Source organism: Penicillium pulvis (genome assembly GCF_028828015.1).
Source record: "Penicillium pulvis strain IBT 33274 chromosome Unknown contig_5_segment0_segment0, whole genome shotgun sequence".
Classification (NCBI taxonomy): domain Eukaryota; kingdom Fungi; phylum Ascomycota; class Eurotiomycetes; order Eurotiales; family Aspergillaceae; genus Penicillium; species Penicillium pulvis.
This window is the reverse complement of record NW_026643078.1, coordinates 1,607,128-1,630,939: the sequence shown is the minus strand read 5'-3', so window position 1 is coordinate 1,630,939 and position 23,812 is coordinate 1,607,128. Positions and strand designations below refer to the sequence as shown.

The 23,812-nt window shown below is 47.6% G+C and overlaps 9 protein-coding genes across 9 annotated transcripts; 3 read left to right on the top strand and 6 right to left on the bottom strand.

The window, feature by feature from the left end:
- Positions 1 to 3,665: 3,665 nt before the first annotated feature.
- Positions 3,666 to 4,872, bottom strand: N7503_007191 (40S ribosomal protein eS4; the record flags this gene model as incomplete). Its single annotated transcript, XM_057066738.1, has 5 exons — positions 3,666 to 3,719; positions 3,777 to 4,071; positions 4,219 to 4,503; positions 4,566 to 4,703; positions 4,859 to 4,872. 5 exons carry the CDS (start codon positions 4,870 to 4,872, stop codon positions 3,666 to 3,668), a joined length of 786 nt encoding a protein of 261 aa, XP_056920419.1.
- A 372-nt stretch (positions 4,873 to 5,244) lies between these two features.
- Positions 5,245 to 6,458, bottom strand: N7503_007190 (aspartate-semialdehyde dehydrogenase family protein; the record flags this gene model as incomplete). Its single annotated transcript, XM_057066737.1, has 3 exons — positions 5,245 to 6,053; positions 6,110 to 6,367; positions 6,428 to 6,458. 3 exons carry the CDS (start codon positions 6,456 to 6,458, stop codon positions 5,245 to 5,247), a joined length of 1,098 nt encoding a protein of 365 aa, XP_056920418.1.
- Positions 6,459 to 6,989: 531 nt separating this feature from the next.
- Positions 6,990 to 8,023, bottom strand: N7503_007189 (aromatic alcohol reductase; the record flags this gene model as incomplete). Its single annotated transcript, XM_057066736.1, has 4 exons — positions 6,990 to 7,008; positions 7,068 to 7,441; positions 7,508 to 7,930; positions 7,988 to 8,023. The coding sequence occupies 4 exons, from the start codon at positions 8,021 to 8,023 to the stop codon at positions 6,990 to 6,992; spliced, it is 852 nt and encodes a 283-aa protein (XP_056920417.1).
- Positions 8,024 to 8,640: 617 nt separating this feature from the next.
- Positions 8,641 to 9,974, bottom strand: N7503_007188 (uncharacterized protein; the record flags this gene model as incomplete). Its single annotated transcript, XM_057066735.1, has 5 exons — positions 8,641 to 9,070; positions 9,156 to 9,529; positions 9,597 to 9,664; positions 9,717 to 9,753; positions 9,813 to 9,974. 5 exons carry the CDS (start codon positions 9,972 to 9,974, stop codon positions 8,641 to 8,643), a joined length of 1,071 nt encoding a protein of 356 aa, XP_056920416.1.
- Positions 9,975 to 10,546: 572 nt separating this feature from the next.
- Positions 10,547 to 11,347, top strand: N7503_007187 (alpha/beta hydrolase; the record flags this gene model as incomplete). Its single annotated transcript, XM_057066734.1, has 2 exons — positions 10,547 to 10,954; positions 11,018 to 11,347. The coding sequence occupies 2 exons, from the start codon at positions 10,547 to 10,549 to the stop codon at positions 11,345 to 11,347; spliced, it is 738 nt and encodes a 245-aa protein (XP_056920415.1).
- Positions 11,348 to 11,571: 224 nt separating this feature from the next.
- Positions 11,572 to 13,572, bottom strand: N7503_007186 (uncharacterized protein; the record flags this gene model as incomplete). Its single annotated transcript, XM_057066733.1, has 10 exons — positions 11,572 to 11,903; positions 11,959 to 12,244; positions 12,295 to 12,327; positions 12,387 to 12,606; positions 12,659 to 12,827; positions 12,898 to 12,918; positions 12,976 to 13,044; positions 13,092 to 13,201; positions 13,255 to 13,324; positions 13,380 to 13,572. 10 exons carry the CDS (start codon positions 13,570 to 13,572, stop codon positions 11,572 to 11,574), a joined length of 1,503 nt encoding a protein of 500 aa, XP_056920414.1.
- Positions 13,573 to 13,928: 356 nt separating this feature from the next.
- On the bottom strand, positions 13,929 to 15,795 carry N7503_007185 (FAD-binding oxidoreductase; the record flags this gene model as incomplete). Its single annotated transcript, XM_057066732.1, has 4 exons — positions 13,929 to 14,081; positions 14,135 to 14,316; positions 14,371 to 15,424; positions 15,487 to 15,795. 4 exons carry the CDS (start codon positions 15,793 to 15,795, stop codon positions 13,929 to 13,931), a joined length of 1,698 nt encoding a protein of 565 aa, XP_056920413.1.
- Positions 15,796 to 16,291: 496 nt separating this feature from the next.
- N7503_007184 (uncharacterized protein) lies at positions 16,292 to 19,918 on the top strand (the record flags this gene model as incomplete). Its single annotated transcript, XM_057066731.1, has 9 exons — positions 16,292 to 16,366; positions 16,421 to 16,568; positions 16,624 to 16,718; positions 16,777 to 17,394; positions 17,446 to 17,598; positions 17,647 to 18,954; positions 19,005 to 19,133; positions 19,185 to 19,301; positions 19,355 to 19,918. The coding sequence occupies 9 exons, from the start codon at positions 16,292 to 16,294 to the stop codon at positions 19,916 to 19,918; spliced, it is 3,207 nt and encodes a 1,068-aa protein (XP_056920412.1).
- An 898-nt stretch (positions 19,919 to 20,816) lies between these two features.
- N7503_007183 (uncharacterized protein) lies at positions 20,817 to 23,728 on the top strand (the record flags this gene model as incomplete). The annotated part of the gene is made up of 2 exons (XM_057066730.1): positions 20,817 to 22,261; positions 22,309 to 23,728. 2 exons carry the CDS (start codon positions 20,817 to 20,819, stop codon positions 23,726 to 23,728), a joined length of 2,865 nt encoding a protein of 954 aa, XP_056920411.1.
- Between the last annotated feature and the right edge of the window lie 84 nt (positions 23,729 to 23,812).

The following is a 23,812-nucleotide window of genomic DNA, read 5'->3' as shown; positions in this document are numbered from 1 at the left end:
GTAATTGGTTTCCTTAATAACTTCTTATCCCTGACGTTCCCGCCACGTTGGATTCATCACGAGGGAGAGTTATAATGGGGGGCACGGCAGATGGGCGTATTGAAAACGGGGGCGCTAATCCATCCTGCTGGTAGTCCCGATAGATGGAAAAAGGGGGTAATGATTAACCATCGAGAAACACGTATGCTTAGATCGGCTAGGATCCACTGTAAAGAATGGTCCCTGTAACAGCTGCGGACCTTTCTGCTCGTTACCGAATGGATCCCGTGAATTATTTAATTTTTTAAAAATATTATTTCATGCCGAGCACCCGTTGCAGCCCAGTCCGATTCATGATATGTCATACTAAGGAAACGGTTCATACCTTATCTGGTCGATAGAGAAATCGGTTGGGAAGCGGTCAACCATCAAACCTTCTGGAAGATGGTTCTTTTTACAAGGAATTGATTTGGAGGAGAAAAGCAAACCTACGATGTAGTGTAGTCCGGCATGAGTTAGTGGCGACTAACTATCAAGGGTTATCTTTCTTTGTTCTCCCTGAACCATCAGGAACATTGGGTTTATGAGTTGATTTGCATTTTTATGAGATGATTGTTATCCCAAATCGAGACTAAATTCGAAGTTCCATGATTTCATATGCAACAAGTGGAACCAACGTAAAGACACTAAACCTTAGCGAGGGGCTTCGAGCGATGATCATGATGAAATACAAATCGAGAACCATTGATAAATGCAGCGAGGGCGTCACAAAGTGGAGAACCTCCAAATCAAATACCGTTCCCTTGGGTTTCTACAGTACAGACATTCCCCTGTGACCAATCAAGGACATTAACCCCAATCACTGTAGGTTTCGGGAGTACCCCAATACTTTCTCCACCCCCTCTTTTTGGTCCCTCGACCAGTGTTGCGGTCTGCAGAGTATAACACCTACACCGCTGGAAACTGGAAAGTGAAATCAATATGGACTCCAGAATTCAAATCCTTGATATACCCAGCCTGGGGAAATATTGAACCCAAAAAAAACGAGTGGTCGTGTTGCCCTAAAGTTTGTTCCCCTGAAGCGCTGATCATCGCTATTCATACCCGAAGGCCTCAACTTTAGAGTATCTGGGCCCACAAGATATAACCTGGAAACATCCTTGAATCCTTGACACTAGGAATGTTTGGGAAGGTCCTTAAAGACTCACCGCTGGAATGGCATCAACCCCTGTAAGGACACCTAAGTAAATTAATTCAAAAATCTGATAAACACACTATTCCCTGCCTTTTGTATTAGGGAGGCGTACGCGCATGGCCCCGCTAACAAGAACGAAAACGAAGCCGCTAGCAAGCGCCATGGGAAGATACAGGATAACGCAGGAACGTCATTGAACTCTGTTGCCACGTGAGATTTTTTCAACTCAGAAATTCGACGTTGTGGTGAACCCAGGGCCAAGGGACTGGAAACGGGATCTCGGTAGATCCACATGTCCCAGAATTTGGGGTGGATCTTGAGCATTGTTCGACAACTATATCAATCTCTATATTCTGAGATCAGTTCATGATGCAGCTTTTGATCTTCAGGAAAAAAGGAAAATCCAGAATTTCAAAAGTTCGATATTCGTACTCACAGCCAGGAGTAGCGCCGCTCGTCATTTCCGAAGCGAACGCGTTCTAGACCCGCCTTTTGCGCAGTGTTCGCTAGTACTTTAGCAATGGCATGGGCATCTAACGCGCTATCTCTCCATGCCGGACCGTAAAATAAGTAGAGCCCGATGAGTTGTTCATGTGATTACATCACTGAAGTACCTTCGTTAGTGGTCGATCGAGTTATATGGTGCAGCCAACAATGCACCGACGCCCATTAAGCCAGGGATCACCTTCCACCGTGGCGGGGGCCAGAGCAAACCTACACGACCGTGAGCTCCATACGTTTTGCCGCAGCCTTCTGCATCGCATACGGGAAGCGAAAGTCTGAATTCCTGGAACCCATTGTCTGCAGGTGCATAAATCCCGCCACTTACACAGGATCCACGTAAGTATGATCCTCAAGCACTAGAACTGCATACACGATAGTGCTACAACGTAATCAACTTTTATCCATGTTGCATCGCCAGGAATCCACTGGTGCTATGCTGTGCATATTCCGGTTCTGTGGCAATTGATATCGGATTTTTTTTTTCCTGTGGAGAAAGATTGGGGTAAAATTGGATGTATCAGATCATTAGTGGCAGATGCTCGAGCACGAAGAAATTCTATCTGCGAGATGTAGGGAGAAAGTGGGAGGGGTTGGCATCGGCATCGCATCAACTGTACCCCCTGTGCCTCACGATTATAAGCCAACTAAGCCTGAATGTGGTTAGAGGTGGTCCGTGATCTGGAGCATTACACTCTTCTCTTTCTGAAATAACTGAGTCGAGTGGAAATTGCTGATCAGTAGTATCTGGGATCCCACATGTGAGCGGTCCTCTAATACGTCGATCGGCCACGATCGAAGAGGGTCCCTTCTGCGACCACGGGAGACCGGTCAACACTAACTACCTTTTTAGTGTAGCCCCTACCAACTATTTGTGGATGAACAGGTTCATATTGCATATATCGCTTCATTGCTCTAATTGCGCAGGAAATTGTTTCCGCTTCCCCCTCCTCTAGTTCTGGCGCCTGGGCTTGCGAGCCTTGGGCCACGGATTACGCCGGACCACACATAGCGCCTTTGTGCGTTCCCCACATCGGGGGAATTTTTGTCGCTGCATCACAAAGACCCACTGATTCTCGGAGGATGGCTTAGCGAAGCTATATTGTGGACCAGTCGTTGAGTGTTGGTGATCCATCGCTAGGAGGGGCGATCCTCTGCGCGTCGATGCCGCTCATCTCCGGTTATATAACGCCTTCGGCAAATGTCGCAGATCGACCGATGTGGGAATATCTCCTGATTTACTTTATGGCTCTTCTGTCCACTTGAAGTGGCCAATTGACGGTTGGCGCTGAGCTGGAACTTTCTTCCCCGTGTTTCCCGTGTGTTTTGATATATATTTCCAGGTGCGCTTAGGCCTCGGGAGTGCCGAGCTCTGGATAATAAGCTTGTAAAGATTGGGCGGTAGTTGGTTCTTAGAATAGTTCATATGGACAAATCAAACCTTGGAAGTACATATTGCGCTGTGGAATCGAGTCTTTACTGGACATTCGTGTCTGCACGTGTGGGTAAGGTTGTAGATGATGCTCCATAGTTCAGCTTCAATGTAACTTCTACGGCTGGGTACCTGGGCCGGTTTAAAATAGTTCATAGCTGAGCGAATTGAGTTGGGGGAGAAAGAGGCCACTCTAAGCCCTGCATTGGTAACCGTAGCAAGATTCAAATGTTGGTGGGCGCCGTACTCATATCTCGATTCCAAGAGTTTACATGGGACAAGGTGAAGAGGTTCAATGGCCAGGCAAAAGAACATTCAATGTGGAAGAGTTTGAGAAGGCGAGGAAATAAGTAGTACGATCATTAAGTCATTTGAGAAAAGGTAACGTTAAATAGGTATCATATCACTCGGAACGAGTGCTTTGTTTGCTATGGTTGAAACTACGGAACGATGCATCATTCAAGTCCACAAAGCAGACAAGACGCCGTTTCCAAGCTACAGTTTTGGTTAATGTTTTTTTGTTACACCGGAACACTTCTTGCCAATGTCAGAAGACATTTAGTTGGCAATAGCGTGGGCGCGGCGGCGGTCACGCTCCTCAGCAATGGAGAGCTAGTGAACATGTTAGCTTATATTCATATTGAAAAAGTTTCCAGATTGTAAACATACCTTGACACCCTTGCCCTTGGGCAGGGAGATCCAGGGCTTCTCCTGGCCGATGACGAAGACGTTGGACTCGCGGGTAGCGAAGGTGTTGTCAATAGCGTCCTTAACGTGGACGATGTTGAAACCACCATCGTGGCGCTCACGGTGAGTGACGACACCAACACGACCCATGTTACGACCACCAGTGACCATGCAGACAACACCGGAGTCGAACTTGACGAAGTCGGCGATCTTGCCAGTGGCAATCTCGACCTTGACGGTGTCGTTGACCTTGATAGCGGGGTCAGGGTAGCGGATGCTGCGAGTCACAAGTTAGCAAACCTTTGTTCTTTTTGAAATGGGGCTTACTGTATCCAATATGGAACAGGTTGTTCGTTTGTCCTCAACCGATCAACCAAATCATGGTCCAACGACTGAATGACACGGAACTTGGAGTAGAACTCACGTTCGCGCATCGTGCGTAACCAAGAATGGGATCCCGCCCTTGCCAAGCTGAACACGCTTGACCTTGCAGAGCTTGAACTCAGCCTCCTCAGCCTGGATGCGGTGGACGGTGAAGCGACCCTTGGTATCGTAGATGAGGCGGAAGTGCTCGCCGGTCTTCTCGAGGGAGATGACATCCATGAAGCCAGCGGGGAAGGTGGTGTCGGTGCGGACCTTGCCGTCAACCTTGACCAGACGCTGCATCATGATGGCCTTGACCTCACGACCGTTCAGGGCGTACTTGAGACTATTCGACACGCACGTTAGTTTCCCAGTTGCAATTGTTGTGGATGAGGTTCGAGGTCGTACCGGTTGCGGATGAAGACAATCAGAGGAAGGCAGTCCCGGAGCTTGTGGGGACCGGGGGAGGCCTTGGGCGCATAGGTTCCGGACATTTTGTCCAGGAGCCAGTGCGAGGGCGCACTAAGGCGCTTCTGGTGCTTCTTACTAGAGAGCCATTGTGTTAGTATGTTGAATTTTCTTCATTCATGATATGCAGAATTTCAAGGTTCGACAAGCGACAAGGAATGCACGCGAGCAGTCGAGAGTCGAGTCCAAGAATTGTTGCATAGGCTGAAAGAGAGAGGCATCATGACACTTACGGTCCGCGGCCCATTTTGATGGATTTGTCGAGATGGGGAGGTGAGTTGACGGAGTATCGCAATCACTAGAGAATTCAAGTCGCGTTGAGGATCAAGGAGATTTCGCTTAGTGCGTGTGGGTTTGAGCCCTAGACACGCTAGTCCACAACAGGTCGCCGTTACCTGATTATGTCAACAAGACCCACCTTCCCGATTAGGAAATGTAATTGATTTTGACTTTTAACTTTTCATATCACGCAGATCGAAAGTAATAATTGCGAATTATTAGATAAAAACAATGAAGACTTTTCAAGTCTATTCTTTCTATCGAATCTTTTATCTTTGAGGCTGTGTATTTAGGTATAACTGAACATCGCTAAAAATCCCACTTTTCATATCTACAATTTTTAGATGTAACCCTTGATGACAGCCACCTCGGCGTTCAGGATCGATGATCCGGCGGCGCCAATAACTGTGTTGTGTGAGAGGGCAGCAAACCGAATGTCGAAGAAGCCGCCCTTTGCGCCCTCGCGAACGCGTCCAACGCTAACAGTGTATCCGCCGGAGATGTCACGGTCCAGGCGGGGTTGCGGGCGATCGGGCTCATCGAACACCTTAATCGCGTCCGCAGGTGCGGAGGGTGCGCCCAGCTTCTGGGCCTCAGACTTGTAGTCGCGCAGAGCCTGCATGACCTGCTCTGCGGTGGGGATAGAGTCGCGGTTCTTGAAACGCAGCGACACGAATGCCATGTGGCCGTCAGTGACACCAACGCGAGTGCAGGTGGCGCCAATGCGGAGTCCGGCCTGCTCGTTGAAGCCGGTAGATTCAGCGTTCAAGCCACCCAGAATCTTCTGAGCCTCGTTCTCCAACTTGTCCTCCTCGCCGCTAATATAGGGAATAACGTTGTCGATGATGTCCATGCTGGGCACACCGGGGTAGCCAGCTCCGGAGGTAGCCTGCTCAGTGAAGACCTCAACCTCCTCGACGAGGCCGAACTTGGCCTGGAGGGCGGCGAAAGGAATGACAACTCCAATGACAGCACAGTTAGAGTTGCAGATCAGGAAACCCTTCTTGAGGCCGAAGTGCTTGCGCTGGTGGGGAATCAGGTCCATGTGGTCAGGGTTCACGGTGGGGACGACGAGGGGAACGATGGGGTCCTTGCGGTAGTTCTTTGCGTTGGAGAAGACGGGGATCTCAGCCTTCATGAATTCCATTTCTGTTGAGACCATCAGTGCTGTTCTATAGCCTAGGTATGTTGCCAGGAAAGCTTACCAGTCTCGCCAGCAATGTCGCTGTTCAAACCGGAGAAGACAAGGTCACAGTCCGCAAAGTCCTTGGCTCTGCAGTCACGCACAATGAGGTTGCTGAGCTTCTCCGACATGGGAGATGACTGCTTCCACCGCACGGCATCTTTGTACTTCTTGCCAGCGGAGCGCTCTGAGGCACCGAGGGCGTGGAGTTCGAGGAAGGGGTGGTCGGCGAGCAGGAGGATAAAACGCTGACCGACAGAACCGGTGGCACCGAGAACACCTAGTAGATGTCAGAATTGATATAAATGAGGTCATTGAGTCATTATGGAAGAAAACATACCGCACTTCTTCTTGGGGTATGGGGTGGTCATCTTGAGCCAGATATATGTAGGAGAGGTGGGATGATCTTGAAAACAGTCAGATTAACAGAGCCAAAGATAGAGAATTCAAGAAATTGCAATAGTGGAAAGCCAGATCCATTCCGTATCTAATCGTGACCATGGGCCACGGAGATGTGAGTCAAGGCGCTGTCCAGTGCCCCGCATAGTGGATTGGATCGGATACAAGGCAAGGAAGGCCCCAATCACTTCATAGAAGCCATAAAACGTGCAGGATACCAAAGCCATAGACTTCAAATAATAAGAACTCATTTGTACTTACCAATTGCGTGTTGTTGAGGTTAAAATGTGGCGAACTGATCCGAATGCGATATCGCCAACCCCGCGATGAGTAAGCCGCCCTGAATCCTTCATCTTCTTCTCCCCGATTGGTTCCTCGACGCTACCCGGCCCCATTCTACGGAGTTGGTGGCCATTCTCCGGAAATGCTCTTAAATGTCTCATTCGAAGATTATTTTTGTAAATTGACCTTTACATCAAGTACATCGGTTCCGATAAGAATTGCTAAACCGTCTTCTTGTTCCTGCGGTTCTCCAGTCCAAGAATCTGTTGAGCTCATCTGCCGCCTTCACTCTGGCATACCTTGACTTTGCATCGAGGTCAGGCGTGTTTCCATAAGCAGTAGCAGTAGCTCGAATTAATGCAAAAGCACTACTAGCATCACCATTTTCCAGCTTCATAGATGCCTCGCCGACTTGTGTGTCCGTCGTGGTGTCAACGATCGTCCACTTGGCTTCCTGCGCCTTTTCCACGACTGCGAGCATCTCTGGTTGAGTGATCTCCACAGAGTGGACATAGTAGCACCTGTTGCGGGCTTCTTCTGGATGCTGTAAGATAGAGATAACCGACTGCGTGGGCTCTTTTTCGTAAGTGATTTCACAGTCATTGTCACCACCATTCCAGATCGTGGCAGTACGGTTTGCAACATCGAATTCAAGAAATTTATTTCGAAGGCCCTGGCGATAGAAAAGTTATCATCAAACCACCAGCTCAGTTAGGACAAACCAATATGCATAACTTACACAGTCAAATAGACCAGACGCTGCGATGGCAGTCCAGCTCAGATCTTCCGCCTCCTTATTCTGGAGGTAGTAGACCAAGACTGTCTTCTCCCTGAAAAAATGAAACAGCCCCGGGATCGGGTAATCGAGAGTGTCGTTTGGGAGGTTGGAGAGAATGAACCATTTGACACCAGCACGCACAGCAGCATCAACCACCTTTTTATGCTGCCTGAATCCCACGGACCCGACAGTCGAGATCACGAAATCTTGATTCTTGAAAGCAGCCTCAAGGCCAACGTTCGATAAATCAGCCTTGAGAAAGGCGACATTTTGAGGAAACAATGGCTTGAGTTTATTGGGCGAGAGTCGCGAGACGACGGTAATGTTGAATTGCGAAGACGCAAAGAGACCGTCAAGCAGAATGTTGTCAATGGATCCGCTGGCCTAGATAGAGTTGATTAGGGAATTTTTCGTCTAACAATAGGATATGTATCTACATACACCAACAATGGCGACGTTCTTGAACGAGGATGTCATTGTGAAGTGCGAGTTGGGGAAGAGTTGAGTGAATGTCAAGAGTTGAGTGTTAGTGCTGCTTTTTCTGGGGTTGCCTTAGGTTGTTTGAATAAGTAACTTGGAAGAGCAATAAAACATATTTATAGTCTGACGTCTGCTATCAACCTACTTCCTTTGTTTGCTAATCCCGGGATCAGCAATTCCAATCTTGTAAGGGATGACCTAAGATGGTATGTCTGGTTGTCTTCTAGCTGTATTACCTTGTCAATTTCTAAGACAGTGGCATATAAACGCATCAGCCAATCACGAATCCATGGCTGCTATAAGTAACCAACTCAGGGCTTCAAGTCATGTCCATCAGAATGCCATTCAATACGATGCCTCTGCATGAGGGGAAAAAGAAAAATCAAAGAGACAAAAAGAAGGTAGGTTAGTGGCTTAAGACAAAAAGAAATACAATCACAAAAGCCTCACGAGACACGCATGAGTAACTTATTCTAAGGATTAGAATCAGACATCTTCCATCAAGTAATTATGCATTTTATAGACGTCATCTCTATGAATAACGCTGTAATTGTTGAAATTAGTAGTTTTCATATCTCTCCATTAAACACAGCCAACTGCCCATAATTCCATCGTCAGTTCGAGTCACTTTCACGCTCAGCGGCGGTTATCATCGTCCACCCTTTGCCTTTCAGATGTGAGCTGCTCAGGGGGCTCATATTCTCTAATGCAAAGCTCGCACTACTAGCACGATGAGCATGAGCATCGTCTGTATCAATAGTGATACTATTTTCAACATTAATAGAACGCGAGGTTGCCGCGTTCCGTGAAAACACTCGGCTCCCTGACTGAGTCAGATTGGACTTGGATAGTGATTTAGCGGTGGATACAAGGCTCCTGGTGCATATCTTGACTAGTGGAGCGGTTGTGGGTAGACAGGCTGAAATGACTCCGGCTGCGACTTCGACAACACACCACGTTTGCGCATCGGCGAGTGTCCAGGCAACATCTGTCATTTCGAAGGAAAAGATTAGGGTGAAGCGATAGATGCTCGCAAACACGACACTAAGGATACTGTCAGTAGGCTTCTAATTAAGGCTTCACTGCGTAGGTAGCTGGTGAAAAGCTTGACTCTTTGGGTAACACATACAAACTTCCGGTCAAGAACACCGCGATAACCGATACGCGCTGCCACACACTTGCTTGTAAACCCCAAATGAGCTTTGAGGGCAAGGCTAAAATGAATATGTCCGTCACGAAGTTTGGCACGCCGTTACCAATGAGCGCGCCTTTAAGGCTGATGCAGTGGCCTGGTAGTGTGCGGTCGTAGGCCTTGGCGATCGGGGTGCACTGGAAGATAGCCAAGAGGTCGATTGAGATAACCCAAGCAAGAGTGATGGCGGCAAGAATTAATCCACCAAATTTTACATAGCGAACGGGAAAGATTCGATGGTACATAAGTAGTACTGAGATTTTTATGATGCCGGCCGTAGTGATATAGAGGGGCTCGAAAGCATAGACGAGCTGTGGAAAGAAGATATTAGAGACATAGCAAACAGCGACAGAGTTGGAATGCATTTCTGATTCACACCTTGAAGAATGTTCCCTCCCTATCGGCAGGGATGGTGCTAGTGTGTCGGCCCATGCCATATTCAACACCTGTGAGTATTGTTAGCCCAAAAGTATGCAATGGCACTCAACGGAAACATACAAGCAAGATTGACCCCAGCAACAACCAAAACCAAGACCTAAAGCGACATTAGATCCTATCTCCTGAAATCATTGTTTGCAAGAGGGGGAGGCTTACGAGTCCCACAATCAGGGTCACATCATCAGGCCCCAGATGGATATTTTTCACTCGCCGAGCCAGCAGTCGTAGACACAAAAAGACGATGGCCAAGACGGCCAACACAATTGTTGTGACACGCTGCTTTGACTGAGTACTCTGCTCATCGTAGTCAGACGTCATTGCATTTCAAGGTTTTTTTTTTTGACAGCATTCGGGGAAAGGCACCAATAAGTCTGGGCAAACCCCTGTGAAAAGGAAATCGCAGATTGGACAATGTGATGGTGCTATCCCAAGACCTAGGACGCTAACAGGGGGCCGAGTAAGAACTAATTCCTGGTCGGTTCACCAACCGATTTATGATAGGCACAAATCCACACTAAGATCCGAAGCGTCCGTCCGCTTCTCCGGATCTATGATCATTGATCGATTTCAGTTGTGGCATTAGCCACCGGACCCATAGGCGGCTCAAAAAGGGCTTAGTTCCACTATCGCTTCAAAATTAGCGCTCCCTCTCGAAACACCCGGGCCATTTCCTGGTCCGTCTGCCTGGACGCCCTGAACGCCAAGAACACGCAATCCATAGATTGACGCTAAAACTTCACTCGGTACATGTATATCCGGAATTCCCCCTCAACCCGTAGATGGCCACGCTAGTACGCCGCTACTGAAATATGGTCCGTTGCCCTCAAGTATTATTATTTTTATTTTTGTAACTTACCTCTTGACTTCAAAATCAAATCTATTATCTCAATATGAGTAACCCAACATTTGTCTTCTCGCTGGGTGCTTGGATTATCCCGGCTACCTTTGATGCCACCCGCTCCCGCCTGGATGTCCTCGGGTTTCCTTCGGCCTGCCCCGCTCACCCTTCAATTGGTGCTGAGCCACCTATCAAGACATTGTCTGATGATGTTGCATCACTCCGCGAGGTGTTGGTGAAGCTCGCAGATAAAGGTCAAGAACTGGTTGTTGTGGGTCACTCCTACGGTGGAGTCGTCACCTCATGTGCGGTTGAAGGGCTGAGCAAAGAAGCCCGTGTGAAGGAAGGCAAAATTGGTGGGGTCATCAAAGTTGTATACCTCGCCGCATTTGCCATTGACAAGGGACAAAGCTTGCTGGGTATGCTGGGTGGAAATTATCTGCCCTGGATGAAGGTTGAGGTATGTGGGAATACAGATTGTGCAAGCTAAAATATTTCGGGAAACGATATTAACGGTCAACAGGGCGATTACGTCCTCGCAGATGGTGCTGGAGCGATTGGCTGGCAAGATCTTTCCCTTGAAAAGCAAGAAAAGTGGAACGAGATGTCACTACACACTTCCCGTGCAGTGTTTTCCGGCGAGTCAACATATGAGCCCTGGAGAGACATTCCTTGCGCCTATATTGTGTGTGAGCAAGATCATGCACTGCCTCCTTCTTTCCAAGAGCTATTTGCTTCCAAGATGGGTGGTCCGGAGAACACCTACCGTCTCCCAAGTTCGCACTCGCCATTTTTGAGTATGCCGGAACGTCTGGCAGAGCTTTTGCAGGAGATTGTGAAGGTAAAGGCTTAAACGATGCTTAATTATTACCTGGGCGGCTTTTGATGCAGTTATGAATATATTGTGGAAGTACGACTATACCAAGGTTACACACGCCAAGTTCTGTCAACCCAAACCTTAAATGAAAGCCACGAGATGAGAACCTTAAATTTGAAGAGGCAACATGTCATTGACTTGTAATCTTCTCACAATTAATCTATAACATGACCTCAGAGACATTTACCATATCAATCCTTTTAGAGCTTATACCTGAAACTTGGTGCCTTGTCACCCATATCAACCAACTGGTCCGAAGTATACTGATAAACGCTATCAGCTTCCGCTTCCCTCTTAGCGTTTACTCTGCGACATATAACGTAGTATAATACCATAGTGGCTAGCCCCAATCCAGCGAATGCGAGCACCAAAGCGTGCCCCAAACGATACCTTGGAGCATCTGTGCTCCGGTAAAAGTTTGATGCCGCAGCTCCACCCATTGTGCCGAAACCCATTTGAATAGCCATACCAACGGCTCGCTTCGCATTAGGTGCCCAGTTATTTGAAGACAAGGCCAGTAGACCAGGGATAGCTAGATGATTTATGTAGTTAGCGCAATGATATAATGTGTCAGTGATCGCATATACCTGGATAAATTCCACATGCAGCAATAAAGCATCCTGCGTATGTCAAGCCAGGTAAGAATGTGGGCGGGACAACAGCGATGAGATATCCGACAACTGTAGCAGTATAGCAGGCAAAAGTGAAGAAACTCCGCTGTCCGGTTTTATCTGCAAAATAGCCGACTAGGATACAGGATATCGTGGCGGCTGCGTAAATCGGAATTGTCAAGAGTTGAGCAATGGCGGCTGAATAGCCGAGTCCACTGATGATGGTGGGAAGGAACAGTGATAGCGCATACACTGCTACGGCCTATCACAAATTGTCAATTCAGCGAAAGCACGCTGAGCCTCTTTACTTACAACTCCCCAATACCCAATACAATGAAACCATGTCTTGATATACCTCGTCAGTGGTAATTACGCTTGGTATGGGGGAATAGAAGAGAACACACCTGCCAGTCTAGAATCGCATCGGTAACATGCTTCCACTTGAAAGAATGTTCACTTCCGAGTTGAGCATTTGTGGAGGTCTCAGTTTGTGGATACCTCAAAGCATCTAGAATAACTTTCTTCTCGTCTTCGGTGAGGAATGTTGCAGTAGCTGGCTCATCCCAGACAAAGAGGTACGAAACAGCTGCAACAAGGACAGTCAAGATTCCCTCAAGGATAAAACTGCCGAGAGTTAGAATATCCATGTTACTATGTAAGCATAGTGGAAACATACATCCATCGCCAGCCCTCTAGACCACCAACACCATCCATCATGCTGATAAGATAAGCTAGAAGACCAGAAAATGCACCAGCCATTGAAGCAGATGCGAATATCAGAGCAAGTCTAAATTGAGCATTTGCACGTGGATACCAGAGGGAGATGTAGAAAGCCAGACCAGGAACTGCAAAGACATGGGTTAGACTCTATGGTAAAAATAGGGTGTTCCAAAGGCTGGGTATAGAGTGACTTACACAGACCTGCCTCGGCAAGTCCTACAGAAAATCAAAGACATTAGAAAGATACCTCAAATCAAAGGTCATCTCACTCACCAAGAAAGAATCTTGCCGCTAGAAGACCAGAGTAATTTCGAACAATCCCAGTCAAAGTCATCACAATCCCTGAAAAGTCTTAGTTGAAGGCTTTTAGCTTGGACCACATATCATACCCCATGCAACCATTATAGATGGAAGCCAAATACTAGGCTTCAATCGGACCAGCAAAAGATTGCAAACGGGCTCAGTGAACGAATATGGAAAAAAGAATACTGTAAGACACCTGGGACTAGGTTAGTAAAACCGTGTCCAGTTGTGATGATAATTTGGACTCACCAGTTATATTGGTTGCCGACCAGTCCCAAGTCAGTAGCCATTCCTTGGATCTTTGCATTTCCGATGCTACCTAACCCACCAGGTGAGTACACTTTTAATTCCAAAATGAGGCCGAATTATCTTACCTCGGTCCAAAAAGCTCAAGAGGTATAAAGTAGCTAAGATAGGGATCACTCGACAGTCGACTTTTCGTAAGATTCTGTTGTATTCTGATGGTGCCACTTCTAGCACGGCATTTTGACATTGTTTGACTGGAAGCTTTTCATGAAGCTCAATATGGGCTGATGTAGTATCATTCTCAGGCAATTTGAACTCCATTTCATCAAGTAGAATCTCAGTTGTTATTGAAGAAATTGAAAACGTGGGGAAGGTTCAGGCCGAGGGATGTGATTTCAATTATGCGGAGTCAAATTGCCCTTCTCCACATGATCTTCCCTTGCATGGCTTGCTCTCCGACCTCGGCGAGTATGAAGGATGCAGCTCGGCCTCAAAGCCGGAATCTTGGCATTGTAGTCAGTCTCACCCATGCCTTAGTGAAACTTGTCGACAGTGCTGATCATTTACATGGAATTCACCAGATGTATTCTATTTTATTCATCCTATGTGCAATAACCGAGGCATTTGAGTACATTTTCGATGGAGGCTGGAAATTTTATTGATCTCTCAGCTCATTTTCAAGGATCCCTCTCCAAATCAAAAATTTTACCAGGGTTTAGGAGCCAATGTGGGTCAAGGGATCGCTTGATCCCACGCATTATATCAATGGTGTCCTCTCCGAGTTCCTTCTTCAGTGATCCCTTTTTACCAAGACCAACACCATGTTCACCCTGCAAAGAGTATTAGTTTCAAGTGTCTAATTGTGGATGGACAGATACTGTACCGTGCATGAGCCCTCCATCTCGAGAGCGCGATCTACCATATCGTGAACCACTTTCTCAACCCGTTCCTTCTGATCTGGGTCTTGACGATCGAACATGATACTAGCGTGGAAGTTTCCGTCGCCAATGTGTCCCAGGATACTGGCAAACAGACCAAGGTCGACCAGTTCCTTTTTAGAGATTTCTTTAACTGTCAGTATATACCACTTGACCTCAAATGTAGAAGGCTTGCACTTACCGATGATCTCAGGTAATCTGGATATAGGCACAGCCACATCCGTCGACCAGACATCAGAGCCTTCCGGACGAAGCGACATCATACTCCAAAGCGACTGCTTACGCGCCGACCAAAGATCATGAGCTTCTTTCTCATCTTTGGCAAACTCAACAGATGAAGCATTGTTGCTCTTAGCGAGTATCGTCGTTAGATCGACACTGTCAGCGACACCAGCCTTAGTCCCAGAGAACTTGAAGAAAAGCGTAGGAGCAACATTCCACGAGCGCCCAGTCCCACCCGCGCGATTAATCACATCCATTTGCACATCATCCAAGATCTCCATACATTGCACGGGAATATTCTTTTTGATCAACTGCATCGCAGTAGCAGCACAGTCCCGGATAGTGGGGAAGGCTACCACCCCGACTCGGGTTTGTTCAGGAATAGGAGTCAACTTCAATGTGGCCTCCGTCACAATTCCCAACGTTCCCTCCGAGCCGACAAACATGCCGGTGAGATTATACCCAGCGGATGTCTTCCGTGGTCGTCTGCGAGTCTTGATAATCCGGCCATCGGCGAGAACAACAGTGAGATTGATTACCCAGTCCTTCATGGTCCCGTATCGCACCGCGTTTGTTCCACTGCAGTTGGTACCAACCATCCCACCAATCATGGCAGATGGACCGGGATCCACAGGGAAGAACAGACCCGTATGCTTGATCTCCTCATTCAGGTCCATCCACTGGATAGAAGGCTGCACAACGATATCTAGATCATCTTCGTGGATCGTCAAGATTTTATTCATCATAGCGAAATCGATGGTCATTCCGCCGTATGGCGCGGAGAAATTGGCCTCCAGACTAGAACCGCCAGAGTAAGGGATCATGGGCATTCGGTACTTATTGCAGACTTTTGCAATCTCCGAGACCTGCTCGGTCGATGTCGGGTATGCGATCGCGACCGGAAGACGATCGGCATTGAGAGTTGACCACTCTGAGTATCCGTGCGATTGAAGGTCGCCTTCATCGGTGCTAATGGCATCCTCGCCTAGCTTCGCTCTCAATTCCGCGATTGCCTATTGATTGCCAGTCAGCGCACCGAAAGAAAAAAAAAAAAAGATATTTTTTGTCGTAGTACCTTCTCAAACTCTTTCAATGATCCATACTGCGCTTTGGTTGCCGGTTGTGGTGCCTGGTTGTACGAGGCAAAGCCGTAACCCAACCCCGCAGCAAATGCGGAGACAAGAAGTGCTCGCGCGGGAGTCCAGAAAGGCGGCTTCGGGGATGACCCAGATCTCGAAGAGCTTTTTTGGGTGCTACTGGTCTCAGAAATTGAGCTATTTGCTCGACGCCCTCTGGACTGGAGGTGTGATTGGGAGATCCGGGGTCGGCAATGGGGTATGCGGGGAGTGGAGAAGCCCCGAGGGACTTTGAAGGTCGCTCTCATGATGGATATCTCTTAGTTTTCGAGGTGTAAAGAGGAAAAGGAAATTTCAGGAACAAGAAATGAGCCTAATTGCCGCGCTAGAATTCCGCCGAATGCCTCAAGTTCGGCTAATGCTTGCGACATATGCGAGTTCTATGATGTGTGCTACTAACCGCGAATTGGATTTCCCCGCTTCGGACTTCCGCCGAATCATGCAGTTCTTTCCGTTCTACCGGTATACGGCGTGGGGGAGTGTGGGGGTGTACATCCACAGGATGACCATAGCAAATCTAATTAGTAAGTCTTTAAGCAAGTGCTTGACGGGGTAATTAGTGACTACTCTTCGTAGAACACTCCGTACATATAGAAATGGAGCGCGTTGATTGGCTAATCAGCGTCATACCCGTTGACCGGGCAACCACATCAACACGGTTCTTTCAATCCGCGACCCGCGCGCCGACAACGCTCAAGAGATCTACTTACCTAGGTATCATCTGCGAATGCAGACACTGTTCAAATGTCTCAAGATTTGACGCATACGGTGGAAGAGATCGAGCGGATCGTGACTGCTCCCTACGCCCCATCGCTGCAGGTTAGGCGACCGTGACCGAGTAGCGGGATATTAGCTGATGCCATGCCCAAATAGGATCTATATGAGCTGGTCCAGAGTAGGAGTTCCTCGACAATCAATTGTTGGGCGCTTCAAAAGCCTTGCCAAATTGGATTGTTGGCCGATGTACTGGTAGAAAGTCTGTCGCGGTCGCGAATCGCTCTTCCACTACTTTCTACCTTTGGTAAGGACCAAAACCTTTGGTCTTATATCGAGAAGACTGTACTAATGGCGTTTAGCTTCCGATATCACCTTCAGAAATGCTGTCTTACTCCGTCATCCAGTAATTCTGGATGCTCTTCTAGAAAAAGCTGTTGATGGTGGTGAATCTGAGGTGAATCGATTTCTTAACATGACAGTATCATTTGGGCAAGAAACTGACATGAAAGCAGTATCAGCTGGCATGCATCTCTTTGCTCTCCAATCCCTTGCCAGCAGGGCTTGTGCCCCCTGCTCGACTTGCCAACCTTATCACATGTCTTGTCTCCGCTATGGCCCGCGACCCAAGCGCAGATACGATCGCACCATTACATACCTTGATGAATGGACTTCAAGGGTGCTCACTCCTTCGGTATGATGTTCCGACTGAGGTCATGTCTAATATGCAGGTGGAGTTCACGAAAACTCTGCGCAACCTGGATGACCATATGGGCAACCTCTTGTGTCTCGCAACATTTGCACGCATTGCATCGATTCGAAATGATGGGTTTACTAATAAACACGGACCAGGAGACCCATCGTGGCTTCTTAATATTCGGCACTTCTTCGGACCAAAGCGTGGTCTCAAAACATTGGACTTGGTCGTTCTCCGGGTCATTCTTGCCTGCTCGTCGAACTGTAACAACTTGACACCGCCGCAAGCAGCTGAAAGTATTCGCCTGGCCATTTGTATTGCCGAAGCTATTGAGCCGGAGCAGAAACAGGCTTGGATAGCTGGAAACTCGTCCAAGGTTGCTAAGCTGTGTGAAAAGGTTGCTCGAGATGGGCTGGATCGGGAGATCCAGATGATGGTAATATAGTTTCTATCCATTTAATATTGACACTGGCTAACTTGACCTTAGGGACTTGCCTTTTTGTTATCTCTTCTCCCTGCAGCACATCTTCCTTGTCATATTCGAGAACTTGGATTGCATGTTCTTATATCAAAGGGGAGTAGAGGCGTGATGGGGGTCATGCCACCACATCTTATTCAACGTATGGCGGAATCGCTGGCTGTGAGTAGATCTGTTTCTGTTTCTTAGCAATTTTTCTGACTTTATTAGTGCTCTGAGAAATCAGCCGTCTATCATCTCCTAAGATTCATTTTTGAAGTTGTCCAAGAGGGTGATCTACCCGGTCGGAACTCACTGTCTGATCTGCACTTAGCCAATTTGATTCTTGCAGGTTTTCAGAGATCCCAATCCCCAGTGTTAATTGATGCTCTTCTGGACTCGGTTTCTACTAAAAATTCCATCCTCGGTTTGCTTGGCAATTTTCCAGCCAAGCCTAACCCTACTCAGTGCCAGGGACTAGAAGCTTGCTCTTGTGCTAAGACTGGACTGCAGAACCAGCTTCTGATCAATCTGTTCGATGTTTATTTTGCTGCTGTGCTTTCAAAGGGTGGGAATAACAGAGAGATTCTCGTTTTGAAGTCTTTCATTGAGCATGCTGGGAAGACATTCACTGGCGATGCCTGTCCATTCTCCACGTCTGATCTGAGGAATTTCCGATGTTCAGTATCATTGAGGAACAGACAGGACTTTTCAACAACGGAGTATCCAGTTCGGGATTGGCGATCTGGTATCAATGAGGCATTGATGCAAAATGCCCAAAGTACCAGCGCGAGCATGGTGAAGAAGATCGAGGATACTTGTATCGATTTGGAACGTCGCTGTTATGATGTCGAAAGACCTTTGCGTTTCGCAGAAGAAGAGCGCGACCGTCACATTTTGGAAGCCAAACAGCTCAAACAACAGAATCAGGATCTGGAAAAGCAACTGGAACATTCGTTTAATGGTATTTCGGATCTTCAGCAAAGTTTTGCTCGTCTCGAGGGACAAGCTGAAAACGCTTGTGTCCGTGCCGAAGAGATGTCTGCCGCTCTGGAATGTGCACGGCAAGAGCTCGATCAGCAGCGACGCCTCTCTGAAGAAGCTCTCCACCGTGAACAAGAAAACTCTTTTGTCCGTATTCAAGAATTGTCTGCTGCTCTCAACTCTGCACGGCAGGAACTTGAGGAGCAGCGACTTCGTTCCACGGAATTAACCCACCGAGAACAAGAAAGCGCCCGAGATCGAGAATTAGACTTGCTTGCAACTTGCACTGAGAAAGACGATCAGCTCGAAGAGCAACAGGAAAAGCTCAAGCACCTCCAGTCTGAGGTTCGGCAAATGCAGCAGGCCTTGGAAGAATATTCCAGAGAACAAGCCACATCAAATCAGAAATCCGTCTCTTTGCTTAGGGAGCTTGCGGAAACTAATGCTTTGTTTGAAGACAACAAGGCTCTTTGCTGCGAGAAAGAGCATGAAATCCAACGTCTTTTGGCGGAGACTGAAAACATGCAGATGGAGATCGACAACATGAAAATAATGGTAATATCACCCATGTATCACAAAAGGGAGCATATACTTACATGAACTAGATCGATGAGCAGAATATGGAATCCAAGAAGCTCTGCTTTGCATTGGAAGGAGCAGAAGAAGAGTTGCGGCTTAAACTAGAAGCCACGAAACAAGAACATGAAATAGAGCTTTCGAGAGCCACATCAGAGGTAGGCCTTTCCCCTATCAGTCATTGATATTATACTCACAACAAAAAACAGGTCCAAGCCCACAAGGAGGAGATCGGTCGACTGCATACGGCAATGCAGCTCGCCGCTCAAAATGCGTCTAAGGAACACCACTCAAAAGACAAACGTATCCACTTGTTAGAGAAGAAGGTTAGTTTCCATTCACCTGATCGATATCGATCCTTTTACTCACCATTACTTAGATTCAATCTCTTCGAGACGAGCGAGCCAGCAAAGCTCGCGAATTTTCCGAGGCACAGCAACACATCGGCAGACTCATGAACGTCATGGGATTCACAGCTAAACCAATGGAACCACCTGTTTCTACCCAAGATCAAGGAGCTGAAAGTACAGAGCGAAGACACTCAAAAAATGTGCGCGAGTCTGCATATGACGATGACGAGAGCCAGCTAGCTGAGTCCTTCGATGGACTGGCTTCTAATGTCCTGGGTCCCAGCCCCAAACGGCCAAAGGCCAATCGGCTCTCAATAAATCAGGGAATCCTGCAACCACCCAAGACTCCCGCTAACGGGTCTTCTAAACAGAGCTGTCCGGACTCTATTAAACAATGTGCTCGTCAACCCCTTGGACCAAGGGACTGTAATAGTCCCCGCAAATTGCAGTCGAGCCAGGCTTCTAAACAGGGCCAATACTCTGCGAACCATCTGCAGGGTATTGATTTGGATATGGATTTGGAGTTCTCGAAGGACTTTCTTTTCAGCAGCACGGCCTTTTCTGGATCGAATGACCAAATCGGTCAGCAATGAGTTTAGTGGATGAATAATCAGCCTTCTCAAAATGATTATGTTCTTATATGTTCTTGTGGTACAAATATCCTTCTTGAAGTCAACTTAGCGGACTCTTCAAGTAAAAAGCCGTCTTTCTCAATACTACCTACCCTTGCTTTTTGCGCCGAGCCAAGAAGCAAGTCTCCTTCACCAAATACTGTTGTTGGAAATGACTGGTCAGTCTAGTACATCCAGATAGTGTAGATCCATTAACCTCATGGGCCCTGTACATAATCTCTAATATTAATTCAATTCTATACTCGTGCTTACACTCGAAGGAAAGATAGCCTTGGAGGGAAGAAAGCGGGGTTCTTTATGTTCACTGCTAAATTCAAGATTGGCTTCCCTGTATTACTCACAGGGACTCTCCCAAACCCTAAGGCCAAGGCGATGATAAAATTGGGTAGGCTTGATATAACTAGACTGCAGATAACTCCGATCAGCAAATATAACGGTTCATGACTCGGGATATCGGCCAATGCGCGGCTAGGCTACATTTACGCACATATTTCCCTGCCGCAAAATTCCGTGCTTTTTTGGCCCAACAGCGGGATTATGCAAAATTATGGGAATGTGATACAAAAAAGTGCGCTAGCCGTCTTTACAAGGCTACCTTCGAGATGGTATCAAAACTTGTCCATGCGCCATGCACTCACATGACATGTCGTCCCATATGTAGTCAGCTTCCAGCCAGGCCACGCAAGCCAACGCGGCTTTCTTTCGATGTCTTTCCATGCATAAAGCCCGATTGCTCCCCAATTCCCCACCAACGCCTCTGCCCGAGGGGGGGGTACTTACACCTAGCATCTGTATCCTGTCTTCAAAGTGAATTGATGATGAACCGGATACCTTTATACGACTCACAGAATACGACACAATGGAACGCGTTGAACTTCTCCATCCATCTTCCCATGTACCTAGCCACGAGACTAGTGCTTGGCATCTCACAGCAGAAATAGAATCCGAAGTCACAACCCTAGCTGCAATCTGTCAAGTCAAGCATCAACAACGTGCTCCCTTGGAGACAAGTGAGGACGGAGAGGTGGACTACGCGGAAAGCTCAGACGATGATGAGATGGACGGCGATGAAGAGCCCTCGACGAGCATTGCCGCTTCTTTGACGGTGGAGGGTACGCAGTCGGTTAAGATGCGATTTCTCGATCGGCTGGCTGAAATACTCTGCTACAAGAAGGAAGCGCACTATGTAACTTGTGCAGCTATGCAGGTGACTGTTGACAAGGTGAATATTCTAGCAGTGAGGAATGCTACATGGGAGGAAAAGGACATCAAACTCCTAGCGGAGATTGCGGTGCAGCTAGAACTAGTCGCAAAAAGAGGTATGCTTGGAATTTTTATTGACGAGTATCAACCCGTTCCCTCCAAGTCTGACCTACAATCGATATCAGAATTCCTCAACACGGAGTCCATAACAGGACTCCAAGCAATGCTCAGTGAATACTATACTCCGCGTCTTAATTATCATGCATCAAAGCTCCTCGCTCTGATAAAAAAGAAGAAAGAAATGCGAATCCTGATTGCATGTTTAAAGGCATTTCTTTCAGGAGAGATTGCTTCAACAACCCTAGTGGAAATTATCGACGATCTTTGCTACAGCACAAATTTCTACTCTGGAATCAACCAACTATTTACAGCAAAGCAAGCCAAACGACTAAATCGTGAGCTGGGCTTTCTTTGTCGACCTCGATACGCCTGCACCACCTTTTGGGAAGCAGCGCGCGAGATCGAAGGCTTCCATTGTATAAAGTTTACGCTTGTCCCCGGAGCTAAGGCAAAGCGAGTTCCACCGAGCATCTCGCTACGCACCCAATCATTAACCAAAGCGAACCAAAAGAATTTGGATGTGGTACTCCGAAAGAAGAAATGGATCCATGCCGAAATGGGAATGGTTACTCATCTTATTAGCAAAAACAGCGTGGCTCAAACTTTTCCATATCTCGGTATCAGCAAGAAAACATGTTTTATGTGTGGCCACATTCTGCAGAGCTTGGGTCTCTTTCGAGCGCGCAACAATCATGGCAAGGTTTATTCCCAATGGACGCTACCCAGCTCTCTGATTGTCCCGTCCTTACATCAAGAAAAACTAGATCTCGCGGTTCAGAACCTTCATGATGTGCTGCGGCATGAGTGTGCTGTGGATGATGACCAGCATATCGATGCGGTCAATGAGTCAACTATCTCAACTCCAGTAGCACCAAGAGCAGCGACATGGTCCCCATTCAATCGCCATATCCCAGATCCTAGAATCCAGGCAAGGCAAGCGGAGTGGTTGTCAACCTGCAACTCAAGAGCAATGGCTGGCAGGTGCGAGGCTTAGTATCCAATACTAGCAGACACTAATTCTGCTGCAGAGCCAAACAAAGTCACACGAACTTTCCTGATATATCGCATGTTCCAGAAAGGGACGAGACACAACCTCCAGAGTTGAATGGTCCCCAGTCTTGCGCCCAATGTCGTACGACAACAGACCCACTGACGCCCTGCACAGAATGTGACGCGGCATTATACTGTAGCAAAAAATGCCGAACTCTGCATTGGCTCCAGCACAAGTATACCTGTAGGCTCGGACGACCCTTGGACGAGGCAGACGACTTTATTCTGGCGTGCCAACGGGAGGAGTTTCCAACAGATGAACCTGTGACAAAGGCCTTTGGCTTCCGATACTTCGCATCCGCCTACGACCGACAAAGGCTTTTCCAAATATATTGCCAGCTAGTGAACAGCTTTAAAGTCACAGAAGATGAGCTTCGGGAGGCATGGCGAAGCAACAAACTGAAAGAGTTCCTCCTCTTCCGCGGCTCCCAGATACCTTCTCCCACGCTTCAACGAGAAATCCGTTGGTTACATCAGCAGGATGGCTTCGCCTCCGGCGCAGTACTTGACATGGGCGAGAGTTTCAAGTCGCTATTGCATTTAGTCGAGTCAGGAGATCGCAAGATTCCTCTCCATCAGTGGGAGCCGCGAGAGAAAATCGAGGCATACACATTCTTCTATCAAATGCTAAATGGATTCGTCCCAGATGCAGAGGAAGACAACTGGATTTTTCTTGGCTTCTGCACGGCTCGAGACTATGATGGTATTACGATGCTAGCGGACCTCTACAAGGTACTTATCGGCAAGTGCAAATTTCAAGAATTTTGGAAGGCCATGGAACAGTCTGATATGGTCGGTCTGTTTGACAAGTACGGCCTTGGGCACGGCATCGCAAAATTGCGCAATTTCGGAACTCTCATGAAAGATGTTGGAACCTGGTATCAGAGTGTTTGGGAATTAAAGCGCTTTACTCGACTGCCGACCGCAGAACCGATGCAAGCTGCCGCTTTAGATTATGGGTTTTGCAATTGTCAGACACCGCTGGAGCGAATGGCTCTTCGAGGAATGTACGCGGAATTCTTCGCCCGGGGTGGGGACGAGATGGGCCTACATCAGGCCTGTATTAATGGCGAATTGGCGTCATTTTTGCTGTCAGAGTCGCAGAAATTTCATGTTTCGGCTGAGCTGCTGTCGAATCCGTATCCTTTATATCGATGTGGACACATGGGTATGGTAGTTGAAAACGCGATTCTTTGTTCAGAGTCCAACTACGAGCTCGTGAAGAAGTCACACGAGGAGATGGGAGAGAAGGGAGTTATATTGACACATCCTGATGAGCAGGACGAGGGGATCAGCGAAGACATCAAAGAACGATCACAGTTTTTGGGAGGGTTGGTGAGGATACGGAAGACAGAGGTTCAAGGAGTGAATCTGAAAGAAATGGCTATGATGTCTTGACATCTTCAATGATAAAGAGGTTTTCTTTTTACGCAGAAACACAACTATACAGCTTGACGGCTTTCTGATGATTCTGGTTCCGAC